Source organism: Monodelphis domestica, chromosome 8 (assembly GCF_027887165.1).
Source record: "Monodelphis domestica isolate mMonDom1 chromosome 8, mMonDom1.pri, whole genome shotgun sequence".
Lineage (NCBI taxonomy): Eukaryota > Metazoa > Chordata > Mammalia > Didelphimorphia > Didelphidae > Monodelphis > Monodelphis domestica.
In genome coordinates, this window is record NC_077234.1 from 238,053,126 (window position 1) to 238,068,875 (window position 15,750).

Below are 15,750 nucleotides of genomic sequence, written 5' to 3' on the forward strand. Positions count from 1 at the left end.
CTCTAGGGACAAAAGTATGAATTAACTCCTCTGGAGAAAAATGTTTTCGGTTTTTGGTTTTCTCCCACAAAGGTTACTGACCAAAGGGCCTCCCCACCCGGTGGGGGGAGGGGGGGGTCGGGTCAGAGTACCGTCCTCAAATAGAGATTGATGTAAATGCTCACAAAATTAATTTAACCCTCTCTTCACCCAGGGAAGAGGAGGATGCTTTATTTCATAGCATAATAGCCTTTCCTTGCCTTTTATGCTGTATAACCTTCGGTTTTCTTGTCTTCATATATCTCCTGCAAGTGGTAGGGGGAAAAGATATGGTTTGGTTTATGGTTTCTAGATGCCTGGGCACTGAACCATAAAGCAAGATGTTTGCCCTGACCTGGCCTTAAATCAAGATCCATTACATGATGGGATTGGAAATCCCATCATTTTCTTCTGGCTATAACCAGAAGAGGATACCTTGGGCAATGGAATCTCTACTCCTTCGGTGAAACTGGAGAGTCAAATCTCTCCCTAGAGGGGAGAGAGGGAGAGGGAGTGCACAGTGTCATGAATTCCCTAAAGCCTTATTTGTCTGATGGTAAGAGGCTGTGAAAACATCCTGCAATACATGGAGGGTGGATGGGAGCAATGAAATCCAGAGGGCAGAACCAACCTGCTCAGGTTCCACATGGCAAAACATGGATATCTTTTCCTTTACGGCCATTTCGATGGGCTTTGAACTTCTGCACACAATCTGCATCAAAGTCAATGAGGTACAAATCAGTCATCGGGAGAGAAAGAAGATAAAATATGATATTACAGAAATTAATCATTCACTTAGTGACCTAGAAATGAGCATAATCTTGAGACTCTGAATTTGGTCAATATAGCACATTAATTTATGGGGAAAAACTTTATGTCCAATATCTCATCTGATCCTCATTTAAAAAATCCTTTAAACTGGTTACTGAAAGGACTTTAATCCACACTTTGCACAGGAGTAAACTTACCCTCAGATAAAATGACTTTTCCAAGGTCACACACTTAAGAATCTAAGTCAAGACTTGAACCAAGGATTTCTAGCTCTAAAAACAGGGTTCTATTTAACACTACACCAAATCTGCAGGTGAGGACCTGAATTCCAAAGTAATTCAGATATGTATGTATGTATTATACAATAAAATATACATACTACATGGTATATAAATTGTTACATTTATACTTATAAATATATAACTAATGTTATGAATAGTTATATAAAATATAATTGGCATATTATATAAATTAATATATTATATGAATAATATCTAAATTCTGATATGAAAACTAAGGTTATCATTATAAGTACACCGATTAAAATGATCATTTGCCATGATTCCAGAAGGCCAATGAAGAATATCACTATCTTCTGACAGACTTAATATGCAGAAAGACATACGTTTTTGGTCATGGCCAATGTGGGAATTTGTTTTGCTTGATTGTGCATATTTTTTTACAAGAGTTTTGTTTTCCTTTGGATTCGAGGTAAGGTAGGAAGGAAAAAATAATGCTTATTATACCAAAAAAAATAAAATTTTAAAATACTTCAAAAAACAAGACATCTAAAATTGTTTCTTTGAATTAAAGATAAAGCAAAGACTATTATGAAGAGTTTTGATTCCTTATTATCTTGGGGCATTGTAGTTTAAACCAGAAATAAAATTTGAGTAGGATGAGAGGTTATAAGTAGCTGCTTCTGAAATATAAAAATATATCTTAAAAAAGGAGGGAAGTTCCCCACATACGTTACAGGAAACTCAATTCTTAAATGGTCTATGTAAAGGTCAAAACTACCAACAAAAACAGATGATGATGATCAAAACAATAATAGCTCATATCATATATTATATAATTCATTATATTAAATCACATCCATATATAATAACACCATATAATGCAATATAGAACACTTTAGAGTAGGACAAAAAAGGGTAGTATATTAAAGTGAAAACTGGAATTTTAGAGTCCAACAATTCCAGTTCAATTCAAAGCTTTGGTACTTTGTGTGATGTTGGGCCAACTATTTCATCTCTTTTGGTCTGTTTCACCATCCATTAAATGAGATGACTGGTATGGATTAGTAAGGTCTCATCTAGCTTAACAGCTATGACCCAAAGAGAATGTAAATGCAAAGTTGAGAAGCAGGAGGAATACCAAACTGGTCTCCAAACACAAAAGGTGTGTATACAGCTAGGAAATTTGTCTTACAACTAGCAGGATAAAATCTGGTCCAACCTCTTAACTCTAAATGAAGTAACTACAGTCCAATTAAAGGGGGAGACTTTCCCACGATCAAATAATTCAGTAATGGCAAAGCTGAGAGCTTGACTCCAGGTTTTCTGATCCTCAGGGTCAAGTTTTGCCCTAACTGTGTGACTGCATGTATGCTGTTGATACTGTTGTCATAATTAAGGATCTGTAGTTAAGTCATTTGGGCAAAAGGTGCTAGAACAATTAAACCCTCTCTATATTCTTACCAATTTACCAGGTCAGACAACAGTCCTGAAAGGAAAACCTACTTTGAGAAACTTTAGAGCTGTGATTAATGCAATAACCAACCATGTCTCCACAAACCTCCATGACGAGGTATGTTTTCTACCACCTGGCATAGAAGTGATATATCCAAGGTACAAACACAATGTGGATGAATCTTGTTTAACTCTGCTTGTTTATTACAAAGGGTTTTTGCCCCTCCCAATTTTAAATGGAGTTTGGAGGAAGAAGAAAGAAAGTTAGCAATGGTGAACCCCCAAAGTGGCACTTTTTTAAACCTTTATTTTCTGTTTTAAATACAATCAAAATCTAAGTCTGAAGAGTGGTAAGAGCTCTAGACAACTGGAGTTAGGTGATTTGCCTAGGTTATACATCCATTAAGTGTCTGAGGCCAGATTTGAGCACAGGTCCTCCCAACTCCAACCCTGGCTTTAACTGCCCCCAAGAAGCTTTTTCTTTAAATGCACAGAATAAAAAAGTAGAGATAAGGGGGCAGTTTTGAAAGTAATATGTGTAATTGATTATATACTTTTTTTAAAAGCTACAGATTCAATTGATAAATGGTCAAAAGATAAAAATAGATAATTTTCAGATGAAGAAGTCAAAACTATCAATAATCATACAAACAAATGTTCTAAATCACTTTTGATTAGGTAAATGCAAATTAAAACAACTCTGAGGTAACACCTCATACCTATCAGATTGGTCAATGGGACAGTAAGGGAAAATGATAAACGTTGGAGGGGATGTGGCAAAATTGGGACACTAATACATGCATTGCTAGTGGAGTTGTGAACTTATCCACCATTCTGGAGAGCAATTTGGAAGTATGTCCAAAGGACTTTTGACCCAGCACTATCACTACTAGGTCTATGTCCCAAAGAGATTTTTAAAAAATAAGAAAAGGGCCTTACAAAAATACTTATAGATGCTCTTCTTGTGGTGGCTGAGAATTGGAAACTAAAGAGCAGTCCCTCAACTGGGGAATGGCTGAACAAAGTGGCATTTGATGGTGATGGAATACTCTTGTGCTATAAGAAATGATTTCAGAAAGAGCTGCAAAGACCTACATGAACTGATGCAGAGTGAAACCAAGAGAACATTGTACACAGTAACAGCAACACTGTGGAATAATCAAATGTGATAGACTTAACTACTGTCAGCAATACAATGATGCAGGACAATTCAGAGGGACTTATGAAAAAGGATGCTATCCACCTCCAGAGAAAGACTGTGGGAGTAGAAATGCAGGTGAAAACATAGGATTTATCCCTTGTTTATTTGGGTATATGTTTGGGTGTTTTGGGTTTTATAAAGATTATTCACGTTCAAAAATGAATAATACAGAAACATGTTTGCATGATAATGCATGTATAATCCAGACTGAATCCTTTGCCAGCTTTGGGAGGGGGAAGGGAGGAAGGGAAGGAGACCATTTGGATTATATAATTTCAGAAAACTCATATGGAAATGTGTTATTAAGATAAAAAAATGTTTTAAAAGCTAGAGACTCATAGTTTCTTATAAAATCCTCTCTGGGTATTCTGCTATGTATATGGAAATGCCATTTTTTTATGCCTAACTTCATACTTATGTTTAATTTTAAAAAAAAAACCTTACCAGGTCAGGAGACAATCCTAAGCCTCTCAATGCCCGAACACTATTTTGTGTAGGCTTGGTTTTCTGTTCTCCCGTGGCACTGGGCTGAAAGAGAAATTTTAAAAGCTGAAATTTTAACAATTTACTACGGCCATGCCCAAGAAAAAGAATGATATGATAATAAGTATGATAATTATATCCACTGAGGTCAAGTGAAATGGAAATCTGAACAACACCAGTGAACTTGATCCTCATAGACAACTATTTTAAGCACCTCACAATATCCTAGACTGAAAAAAAAATCAAGGGAGAATTGAGTACTTTTAGATCAGGAATTAGGAGATCTGATTTTATCTAAGAAATAATATCTCAACTATCCATTTCTTTTTTTTTTTTAACCCTTAGCTTCCATCTTAGAATCAAGACTATGTATTGGTTCCAAGGCAAAAAAGCAGTAAGGGCTTTGAAGTGTCTGAGACCATATCCATTTCTTTTACCATATAACATAATTACTCTTAGAGCAGAAGAAGGGCCTGGAAATAAGTTGGTTATCTCTGGTCAATATAACTAAAGGTTTTTAATAACTTTTTAGAATAAGTGAGTCTGAATAATCTAAGGTTTGTTCTACTGTGCCAATGTTTCTTAATCTTCACAGAAGGACAATATAGATAATATTCAACTTTCTAACAAGGTTCCCACTCTCTGAAATCTTGTAGATCCCAGAGATGGACTGGGAAGGAAGATATTGAAGCAAGTGCAAAATCAGAAGTAAGAATATACAGAAAAGACAGAATCATTTTTTAAGCTAACTATTTTATGATCATCAGGGATAAAAGTTGTGTAAACAAGTAAAATTTTGCTCCAGACCATTACAGAAAAAAAAATTTACTAAAGTGAAATATTTCTTCAACAAAGAAATTTATCTGCAGCTAAAACTGGCTTCTTGCTTTATTTTATAAGCAAATTTAAATTTCATGTGTAAATAGCTAACAGCAGCATTTAGCTCAATTTAAAAATTTTCAGTACATGTAAAGGATAAAAGCCCAAAAGAACATTAAAAATTTTAACAATAATAACTCAAACAGTATAGTACTTTAAACCCTTGACCCTTATGAGGTATGTGCTATTGTTAATCCCTCACTTTACAGAGGAGTAAACTGAGGCTCAGCGAGATTAGGAGACCTGGCCATGGTCACACAGTAAGTGACTGAGACAGTTATTTGAACTCAAGTTTTCCTGACTCCCCATTTAGCACCCTCTCCACCACAACACCTACCTGTGGGACAAGGCTAACGTGGATATTACAGAAGTTCTCTCTTTTTGCCTTAAACTGGAATTGTCTAAATGCTTCAACAAACGGCATGCCTTCGATGTCTCCAATAGTGCCACCCAGCTGGAAAAACAAAAATAAAAAGGTAAAATTTGATAATTCATTAACAAAGGAATGAAAAAAAATCTATTCTGTGCTACAGCACTACAGGCCAAGACCAATGACCACAGAAACCATTCTTACTCCTCTGTGACCAAGTGCTACACATCTGTGAGCAATATAAAAGCAGGCAAAGAAAAGAAAAATCAGACCAAGCAGGTGAGAAGGAAAAAAGACAGAGGAGTAAAAAAGAAAAATATTGGTAGAGCAGAGAAGAAGGGAATTAGGGAGAGTGGAGGAGAAAGGATAGAGGGAGAGTTGAGGAGGGGGAAAGCAGGGTATTGAGGAAGGGGAGATGAGATCAGGGAAACAGAAAGGAAGTTGGAGTGGTTTTAAAGGGAAGAGAAGGAATACACAGGCAGTGTTATAAGGAAAAGTTAAATTATGTAGGAAAGATTCATGGATGATGACAAGGAAGAATCTGGATTAGGCAGATGAAGGTGAACAGATATAGTAACAATAAAAATGTTCAAGGCATTGGGGAATTCGAGCAACATCAACCGGAAAAATGAATGTAATTGGCTGTCTAGTATTAAATATTTAATACATTTCCCTCAATTAAGTTCAAAAATATTTTCAGATCCATCACTACCAGGTATAGGCAAATCTGTATGTCCCTTACTGCCTCTCAAATAAAATACAAACTTCTCATTCTGGCATTTTTTTAACTTTAAAATTCTTTAAGGGCTTATACATTCTGCCTCTAATTTATTTACTACTCCTCTGTTGAGGGCACTCTGTGTTGAGAGAAAAAGTAGAGGGAGAGATAGAGAGATATACAAAGCAAGGGTCCGATGGGGGATGCAGATCTCCATGATCTTGGTTTATTATGACAAAGAGAAAGATTGTTATAGAATGCAGAGGATTAAGCATTACATCATTTAAGAAGTATAACTTTCTCACAGAATATTGTTTATGAAAAAACTTTACCCAAAGCATTTCTAGGGCAAACTCAAGCAATTGAAGGATATTAACAGTAACTTGGGGGTTTACAGGAAACGGGAAAGAGAGTCTGGGTGATTTGGTCATGACATTATAAAGGCTTCTTGGGTCATCAAAATAATGAACAACTCAAGGATTATTATGAAGGAAGCTTTTCAGGAGATGTCTTTATCTGAGTTTCAGCTAGATAATACTTGAGCTGCCATCCAGTCTTTCCATGAAATCCCAGGCAAACTCACAAGCATGCCTTTTATGGTTGCTTTTCCTCAGTGGGTCTAATTGTCTTAGGTTCCTCCATACTCCTCCTGTCTTACTGCATCTTCCAGGGGAACTGACCTATTTGCTATTCTCAGAAACTGACATTCAGTTTCCACCATCAATTATTTCTTCCCTATCCAGGAATTAATGATCATTAATGATCGAAGATAATGAAATTACCTTTCATTTACGTATCTATTTACATATTACTCCCACCACCCTATACCCCCTCCCCCCCAGTAAAGTTACTGAGGACAGGAATTGTTTTCCCTTTTTGTCTTTGAAATCTGAGCGTCTAGTGCAGTGCTTAGCATACATTAGGCACTCAGGAATTGACCCAGGATAGAGCATTATCATTCTACAAATATCACCCAAGCAGTTTTAATTTACCAAGACATATTTTTAAAACTGAAATAATTCACCTCAGTAAAAATTTAATTTTAAATTTGGCTAGAATCATAACAGTAAAACATCTATTGTGGGTTAAGCCTGGGCCTTGGACTAAGGAAAACAAAGTATTCTAAAAGAAGTGCTCTTTTGAGTCCACAGGTCATACTAGCTCACATTGCTATCTTCCAGGTTATCCATTACAAAGCTTTGCACACAGTGAGAATCCAATAAATATTGACTGAATCGGACTATATAAATTTGCAATCTAGGTAGGCACATAAATAAAAAGCAAAATCCAACAAATTAAATAAAATTAAGTGCTATGGGGGGTGTAAATATTAAATATAAGGAGGCAGTTTGGCTACTCAGTGGATCGAGTCAGATCTGAAGATGGGAGAGCCTGAGTTCAAATCTAGCCACAGTTACTGCCTCATTGTGTGACCTTGGGCAAGTCACTTAACCCCCCATTGCCTACCCCTTACTTCTGCTCTTGGGAACTGATCTCTCTCCTTCCTTCCTTCCTTCCTTCCTTTCACCCCTACCTTCCACCTTAGAATCACTACTGTGTATTGGTTCTAAGGCAGAAGAGTGGTAAGGGCAGAAGACTGGTAAGGGCTATGCAATGAGGGTTAAGTGACTTGCCCAGCGTCACATAGCCAGGAAGTGTCTGAGGCCAGATTTGAACCCAGGCCTCCTGCCTCTAGGCCTGGCTCTCAATCCACTCAGCTACCCACCCCCCTTTTTAAAAATTAAAACTCTTACCTTCCATCTTAGAATCAATACTGCATATTAGATCCATGATAGAAGAGTGGTAAGGGGGGATCATGAAGTGTCTGAGGCCACATCTGAACCCCAAACTTCCTGTCTCCATACCTGGCTCTCAATCCACTTAGCCATCTAACTGCTCTCAGAACTAATATTCATTATTCATTCTAAAATGGCAGGCAAGGTTTTTTGTTTTTGTTTTTAAAAGACTAAATACAGAAAATAAGAAACTCAGAAAAGGGAGCTGGGTCACTGAGTGATATGTCTGGGGAAGCCTGAGGAAAGAGGGGGGCCTTCACAGCCCTGCTATGAAATCAGCTACCCCCATCATTTTAATCTCAGCTGTACACAAGTCCAGAAACTAGACCAAGGTCCTGATCTCTTTTCTAACTTCCAGCTGCTTCTTCAATAGCCTATATTCACAGGCATTGTGAGGGATCAAATGGAATGGAAATTCCATTTACGTGTGTGTGTTGTGAGGCTCAAAAAATAAAGCATTTTGCACACCCTAAAGTGCTATATAAATGCCAGCTCTTATTATTATTATTAGTCACCAGGCCTCCAGGCTGGTGATGAATCATTGTCTGGCCTTCCACAGCACTTCTGATTAACTCAAGCAATGTTTATAAAACTATGCAAGGGGGTGCTGGTAAAAGTTTCATAACTGAGCTGGGAAAGTGTGCGGAGAATTAAATCTGCATCATTAATGCTTTCTTAAGTCTACATATTCAACAAAACAATAAATCAAACCTGATGTCTGTTGCTGTTTAGTGGTTCATTTGTTTGTTTGTTTTTTTCCCCCAAGGGTGTCTGATTTTTTCTGACAACATTTGGGGTTTTCCTGGCTAAGATACTGAAGGGGTTTGCCATTTCCTTCTCCAGCTCATTTTACAGATGAGGAAACCGAGGCACATAGGATTAAATTACTTGTCCAGGGTCATATAACTAGAAAGTGTCTGAGGATTTGAACCCAGGCCCTCCTGATTCCAGGATCAGTGTTTTACACTGTGCAATTTAGCTGCATTAATAATCACATTGGAAATAACAAGGAGAGAGAAAGAGTGGAAGATATCTAGGGATTTTAATGTAACAAAGAACTCTAAAACATTTTTAAAAGAAATCTTAATGATTGTTCTTACTTCCCCCCAACCTAGATACCTACTTTGATGTTTCAGAGAGAGTCTTCCCTCTCTCTTAATGGCAGGATCACCCTAACAGGCATCCATCCTGGAGTCATACTCCTCGCTCTTTTTCCATGAGTAGGCACGAGTGAGTCATTACGTTCTCCTTCACTCTTCTCATATGCTTGTCCCTAATGCTAGGAAACCATCACTTCAGCCCTGGATCACTACAGAGAACTATTCTGCCTCCAGTCTCTTTCCCCTCAAAACCACGGCCTGGCACGGCCAAAGAAGACTTTCTAAAATATGAGCTTCCCATGAAAAGAACAACATGAAATGATGAACAGAAATATGATCTGAAGAATAGCCTGTACAGGCCCACCTCCTAAGGAGGAACTGATAAATGGAAACAAGCAAGGCAGTCTATATATACACACACTTACATATTGGGCCAAATGATGCCCTCCCTGGTGCTAGGAGAGGAGGAAGGGAAATGCAACGTACAAATAAATTAAAATGAAATATCCGTTTCATTGTGCCCCTCTCCGTGCAATGTTTTTACATTTAAAAGGAGGTTGGGAACAGGAAGAGGAAGTTGTCCATAGTATTGCCAAAAAAAAGGACAAGAAAGATAAGAAGGCCTCACTTAAAAAAAAATGAGAGAGAGAGGGACAGATTGTGGGGGACGGGGGGACAAAGAGAGGGACAGACAGAGAGAGAACTGAAGGCATTTTTGAAAGAGGTACAGACAAGCCAGATAACATTGAAAGTAGAATGTTCAACATCTGCTGTGTCATCCTCCAGGACTACTCTCCCCAACTCTCCCTCTTTTTAACATCGGCTATGGTTATTGCTTTAAAAAAAAGTTAACTTTTATACACATTTGCTTTAAATACATATTTTCTATCACATATTACTATTCGTTTATCTTTGATAATATTGTATTTATGTTAATAAAATGTGCATTTTTAAGGGCAAGTTGTCTAGAACAGTCATTTTTTTCTGTGCCACTTTATATATGGAAATGCTTGGAGGAGGATGGGGATGGGAGTGTTTGTTGTCTAAAGAATTTAAAACTGCCCCTCACAACCACCTCACTTTGGCTCTGCACAGATTATTCCATGTCACTTCTTTCGCCCTAGTCACAGACGAAGGTTGGGGTTTAGTTATTTTCCGGTCCTGTCCCACTCTTCATGACCCCATTGGGGTTGTCTTGGGAAAGATGTTGGAGTGGCTGGCCATTTCCTTCTCCAGCTCGTTTTACAGATGTGGAAACGGAGGCAAACAGAGTTAAGGGACTTGTCCTGGTCAAATCACTAGACAGTGTCTGGGGTCAAATTTGGATTCATAAAGAAGAGGAGATAGGAAGAAGCAATAACAAGAAGGAAAAAAACATTTCAGTTTTTTAACGAAGGATAAACTGATAGAATCAAACTACATCACGGAACATCCCTAGGAACATAATATGCAACCAGAAAACGAGAAGGAAAGGGAACAACACACAAAAAATAACCTATGAACTGATCGTGGCATGACATACCCAATCAAAAGCATAATATAGTAAAAAATATGTTTCAGGGGAAATTAGTTAAGTTCAAAAATCAAAAAGGTCTCATAGATACTTTTCACATAGCCAGCCCGGGTTGCTAAGACACTCTTAAGGCACCCGATTCTGAAGCTAGAGCTTTAAAATTGATCCGCTTCTGCACTCACATGGCCAACACTGGAACTGCATGCATCCTTTCAACCGAGAGGAGCAATACAAGAAGAGTCAAGCCTGTGTCCCAGGCCTTCGTCTTTGTGGCTCTCTCCCACTATTCCCCACTGGCCCGCGCCGCTAAGGCTTACAGAACACCTTCCTTACACTGCTCAGAGGCCGCGAGTGGACCTATGGGTACTCCCACGTGTTCAGATGAGGAAGCGCAGGCCTCGGCGTCTCGGATGACTCAAACCTGGCCTACTGAACTCAGGCCCGGGCTTCTGCACCACCACTATGGCTCCTGAGGACACGTCCATGTAGTGATACCTATCCGTGTGCCCTTTATCTGCCAGGCCACAGATACAGGACGATAGACGGCAGATCCATCAATGGGCCGACCTGCCAATAAATGTATGAACGATGGCTCTCTCCGTGGAGACCTGCTGACCCACAGATAAAGCTATCGGGAGAGATGGCAGACCTAGGAACGGAGAGAAGGCCATCCACTCCATCTATCACTAGACCGCAGATATAGATAGTCCCATTAATAGAGAGAAAGAGGGCAGCTCTTTTGAGAACAATGGATGAGTAGGTAGATAGATCGATCAAGACGTTAAGACGTGATAGAGCTGTGTATTGGGACAGAGACAGAGAGCGGCTAAATGGGAAGGCAAGAGACAAAGAAGCAGAGAAAGAGAGGGTGGGGGAGGGAGGGGAGAGAGGAGCAAGAGAGAAACGGAGAGAAAGAGGCAGGAGACAGACGGACGGACGGAGAGAGAAGGGAACAAGGGCAGAGAGGGAGGGAGACAGACAGACAGACGGAGGCCGAGAGAGGCAGAGGGGAGCAAGAGGAAGACAGGGAAGAAGAGGGAGGCAGACGGGGTGAGAGAAAGGGACAGGGAGAGAAGAAAACAAAGGGGAGGAGAAGAGAGCGGAGTTACATTCTACGGTCTCGGACTTCTGGTCTACTGACTGGAGGCATCATGGTGTCCTCAACAGTTGGCTGGGCTTATGGGTTTGAATCCCAGCTCCGCTACTTTGGAGCCACAGGGTCGCCACCAGGGACTGACCACCAACGATCATTCAGGCCGTGGGAAAAGGCATGCATTCGCCTGCCTCAGAAGGAGAGAGAATTTCCCTTGAGAAGGTAAAAAAGCAGCTGCACGTAGGCGGGACAATTCACTCCTCGTTTCTAGAGAAGATGGACACCCTCCCTTCCCTTTAGTTTCCCGAGGAGAGGCCAGAATGAAATAAACACGGGAATTCCACATGAAACGAACAGCTAAAAAGGATGCTAGACATGCTAGACATGTGCCATGCGCCACTCAACCGAATTTCCCTAACTTTTTAGTAAATCATTCCTGATACAGAATTTCAGGCACCTGATGCTTAATGTACTGTTGCTAATACACTGGTAATTGGACTCATCCCGCCTTCCCCCAGATTCAATTGGGGGGACCCGGGGCAGCGGAGCAAAGGAAGGGGGTGCTGGTGGATCGAATATAGCATTTAAGGTTTCATAAAGGCAGCTCAGCGATTCAGCAGACAAGAGTACCGGGCCTGGAGTCAAGAAGAATTAAGCTCATCTTCAGGCCCAGATACTCACTGCTGTGGGACCCTGGGTTTGCCTCAATTTACTCCTCTGCAAAACGGGAATTAAAAATAGCCTCTTAGAGTTGTCATGAGGATTAAAGTGAGTTAATACTTGCAAACCTCTATATAAATGCTAGCTCTTATAGAGTGTATTTGATTTAGGTTTTTCTAGCCATGGTGTTAACATATTGGGTGTTCAGGAATTCTATTCTATACAATATTTACTGAAATTGCTATCTAGTATTTATATAGAGATTTAAAGCCTATAAAGCACTTTACAGACATTATTTTATTTGATCCTCACAATTCTTGGAGGTTGTTATCCCCATTTTACAGAAAAGGAAACTAGAAGCAAACATATTAAAGGACTTGTCCAGGGTCATACAGCTACAGTAAGGCTCTGTAGCCAAAAATGAAGCCACTAAGGAGCTATGGCTGACTTAAAAATCTGTTTAGGAAAGGCACCCCCAAAAAAGAAAGAAAGAAAAAACCACCCAGAAGGCTGAGCAAGGCACTCATCCAGCATGGAGGCCAACAGAAATGCGCCCCATACTTGCCTCTATGACACATATCTGGGGTTCTTCCTTATGACCGTCCACAGGAATTTTGGCCTGATTCATCACCCATTCCTGAACAGCATCAGTAATATGAGGAACAACTAAGAGAGATAACAAATGTAAAATTATTCATTACCGACACCGAATGTCTTTTAACTGTCCAAACAATATGGAGATGAGAGCTTACATGTGAACCATTACAATTCTGATACCACTATTTCCCTTCACTAAATGAAGAATGACAAGATGCTTTTTTATACAAAACAAATTAGACATTTAATTATGGTAACTTTAAGAAATTGATAGCTGAAAATTAACATTATAATTGTTCTCTATTGCATATTGAATGAAATTAAGATGTGCCATGATGATTTGTGTCCTTCAAGGCCTCTTTTCTCCTCAGATACAATCACAAGAGACCTTGGATCCAATTCTAAACATTCAAATTGGTCAACAAACACATTTGACCATTTGAATTCACATTGAGGCCACTTTATAATAAGATGTCAAAACTTGTCTTTTTTTTTTTAAGTAGAAATGTTTCCTTTTTTCACATGTTCACAATTTGAAGGCTTAATCTTTTATGTTAAAAAATGTATACACACACAGGACAGCAAGGTAGCACAGAGGATAATGGAGCAGGCCTGGAGTCAGGAAGACTTAGATTCAAATATGACCTAAGCCACTTCCTAACTGTATGAGCCTAGGCAAGTCACTTAACCCAATTGCCTAACCCTTGCTGCTATTATTTCTTAGAACTGAACTTATAATAAAATGAAAGGTGGAAATTCTTTTTTTTTTTAATGTATACACACTAAAGAAAGTCAGAACTTTTTTTTTAAAACTTAAGAGTGGTCTAAAAGACTTGTGGGCATACCTTGTACAGTTTTCCCCAAATAATCACCATGCCTTTCTTTATTGATTACATGCTGATAGATCTTCCCAGTAGTGATATTGTTGTCTTTATAAAGGTTAATATCCAAGAACCTTTCATAGTTTCCCAAGTCTAGGTCAACTTCTCCCCCATCATTTAATACAAACACTTCACCTGGGGGGGAAAAAAAGTGAAAATAATGTTTAGAGTTTTTTAAAAGAGTTTTAGCAAACCAAACAGATATGAAAACTTTCTATCACACTTCAACAGGGATATATGAACGGGGACTGGAACAGTGATTTCAATGATTCAGGGAATTATCAATTGGTCAATAAGCATTTCTTCAATGACTGCTTTTGTGCCAGTCACTGTTACCAAAAAAGGGTCAAAAATGACCCCTGCTTTTCAGCTTACTGGGCAAAACAAGTATGTACAAATAAGAGAGAGGAGTGTGTGTGTGGATAAAAACACAGGCATGTATACACATATATACATGATAAAAAAATTGATATAATCAATAAGGAAAGAAAAAAAGAAAATCAAGAAAAGCTTCTTGTAGAAGATGGGATTCTCCTTCCACCAATACAGTGGCCTAACGAATTATTTTAGCCGTTTATTCCCCTTCAACTAACCTGAGAATAATCCTTTCAATTTGGGATTGTGGACTTTACTGTTCATCATTTGTCCACACCCCTTCAGGGCAGCCAGGTGATGCAGGGGAGAATCAGGAAGATTCAACCTCAAATCTGGCCTCAGACACTGGCTGTGTGACTCTAAGCAAATCATTTAACTTTGTTTGCCTCAGTCTCCTCTTCTGTAAAATGAACTGGAGAAGGAAATGGCAAGCCAGTGTAGTATCTTTACCAAGAAAATCCCAAATGGAGTCATATAGAACCAGATTCAACTAAAAGCACTAACTCACAAGACCTGCTAGACTTTGTGTTGTGCTGAGATGCTTCAGGGACCTAGGGTCAGGGCCACTATATGATGAAGCATAAAAGTAGCACATTCATGGATATTTATTTGGGGCATGTATGTCTATGTATGTGCATGTATGTTCCACTTTACATATGTGTAGATATGTTTATACATTTTATTTCACCGAAAACAACCTAGAGTCCAAAATGAATGTAAAGATGCTCTCTTTAATTGTCAATTTATTTGAATGAAAGTCTCTAACGAAAATTTTACTAGTAAAAAACAGGAAAGGCCTATTCTTTTCATAGTAGTCAAAAAAATGGAAGTCAAGGGGTGTCCTCCTGTTGGAGACTGGCTGAACAAATGATGTACGAATGTAGTGGAATATTATTGTGCCATAAGAAATTAACAATTTCAGAGGAAAATGGAAAAACTTCTAGGAACTGATGTCAAATGAAATAAGCAGAATAAAAGAACAATTTATAGATTGTCACAATATAAAGAAAGACTTTGGAATGCTGATCAATGCAATGATAAACCAACATCATCAGAGGATTGATGATAAAACATGCAATCTACCTCTTGTCATGTTCGAATGTAGAACAGGACACTTAAAAAATGTCTAGTGTGTCCGTTCGATTTGTTGAACTATGAATATCTGTTTTAAAGGTTTTCTTTTTTTTAATTGCTCAATGTTGGAGGCAATAGAAGGAAGAGAAATGTTTATTAAATTAACTTAAAAATAAAATGAGAGGTTCATTTTGTTTTTGTTTTCTTTAGGGAAAATGCTTTCTGGTCCTCTTGATGGAGCCTGTTCTTGTCTTTTGAATCTATTTATTTAAAAATTTTTCTTCCTTAGGATTTTTCTCTCCCAAACCCATCACATTTCACAAAAGACTTTAAAAGAGTAATAATTTGCTTCAGAGCACAGCATCCTCTGCTTTGAAATTGCCAGGACCAAATTTTAAATTAGACTATCTTGAATAAAGCATCAATTTTTAGAAAGCTAATAGGAAAGAAAGTAGAGATTCCTTTTAGCACAACTAAGAGCACTGCCACTGATTGAGGAGAAATGTCTCTAGGTCTCCATTACACTT

General features: G+C 38.6%; 1 protein-coding gene across 15 annotated transcripts in view; it reads right to left on the bottom strand.

Moving 5' to 3' along the window:
- Window positions 1-15,750, bottom strand: part of CTPS2 (CTP synthase 2) — a 135,890-nt gene that overhangs the window by 105,127 nt on the left and 15,013 nt on the right. For all 15 annotated transcript variants that reach the window (XM_056808587.1, XM_056808588.1, XM_007500864.3 and 12 more), the window contains 5 exons: window positions 13,739-13,909; window positions 12,862-12,962; window positions 5,384-5,500; window positions 4,129-4,212; window positions 650-730 (listed from right to left, as the gene is read on the bottom strand). In XM_056808587.1, coding sequence (XP_056664565.1) covers window positions 650-730; window positions 4,129-4,212; window positions 5,384-5,500; window positions 12,862-12,962; window positions 13,739-13,909 — 554 coding nt within the window. The remainder of the gene's footprint in view (window positions 1-649; window positions 731-4,128; window positions 4,213-5,383; window positions 5,501-12,861; window positions 12,963-13,738; window positions 13,910-15,750) is intronic.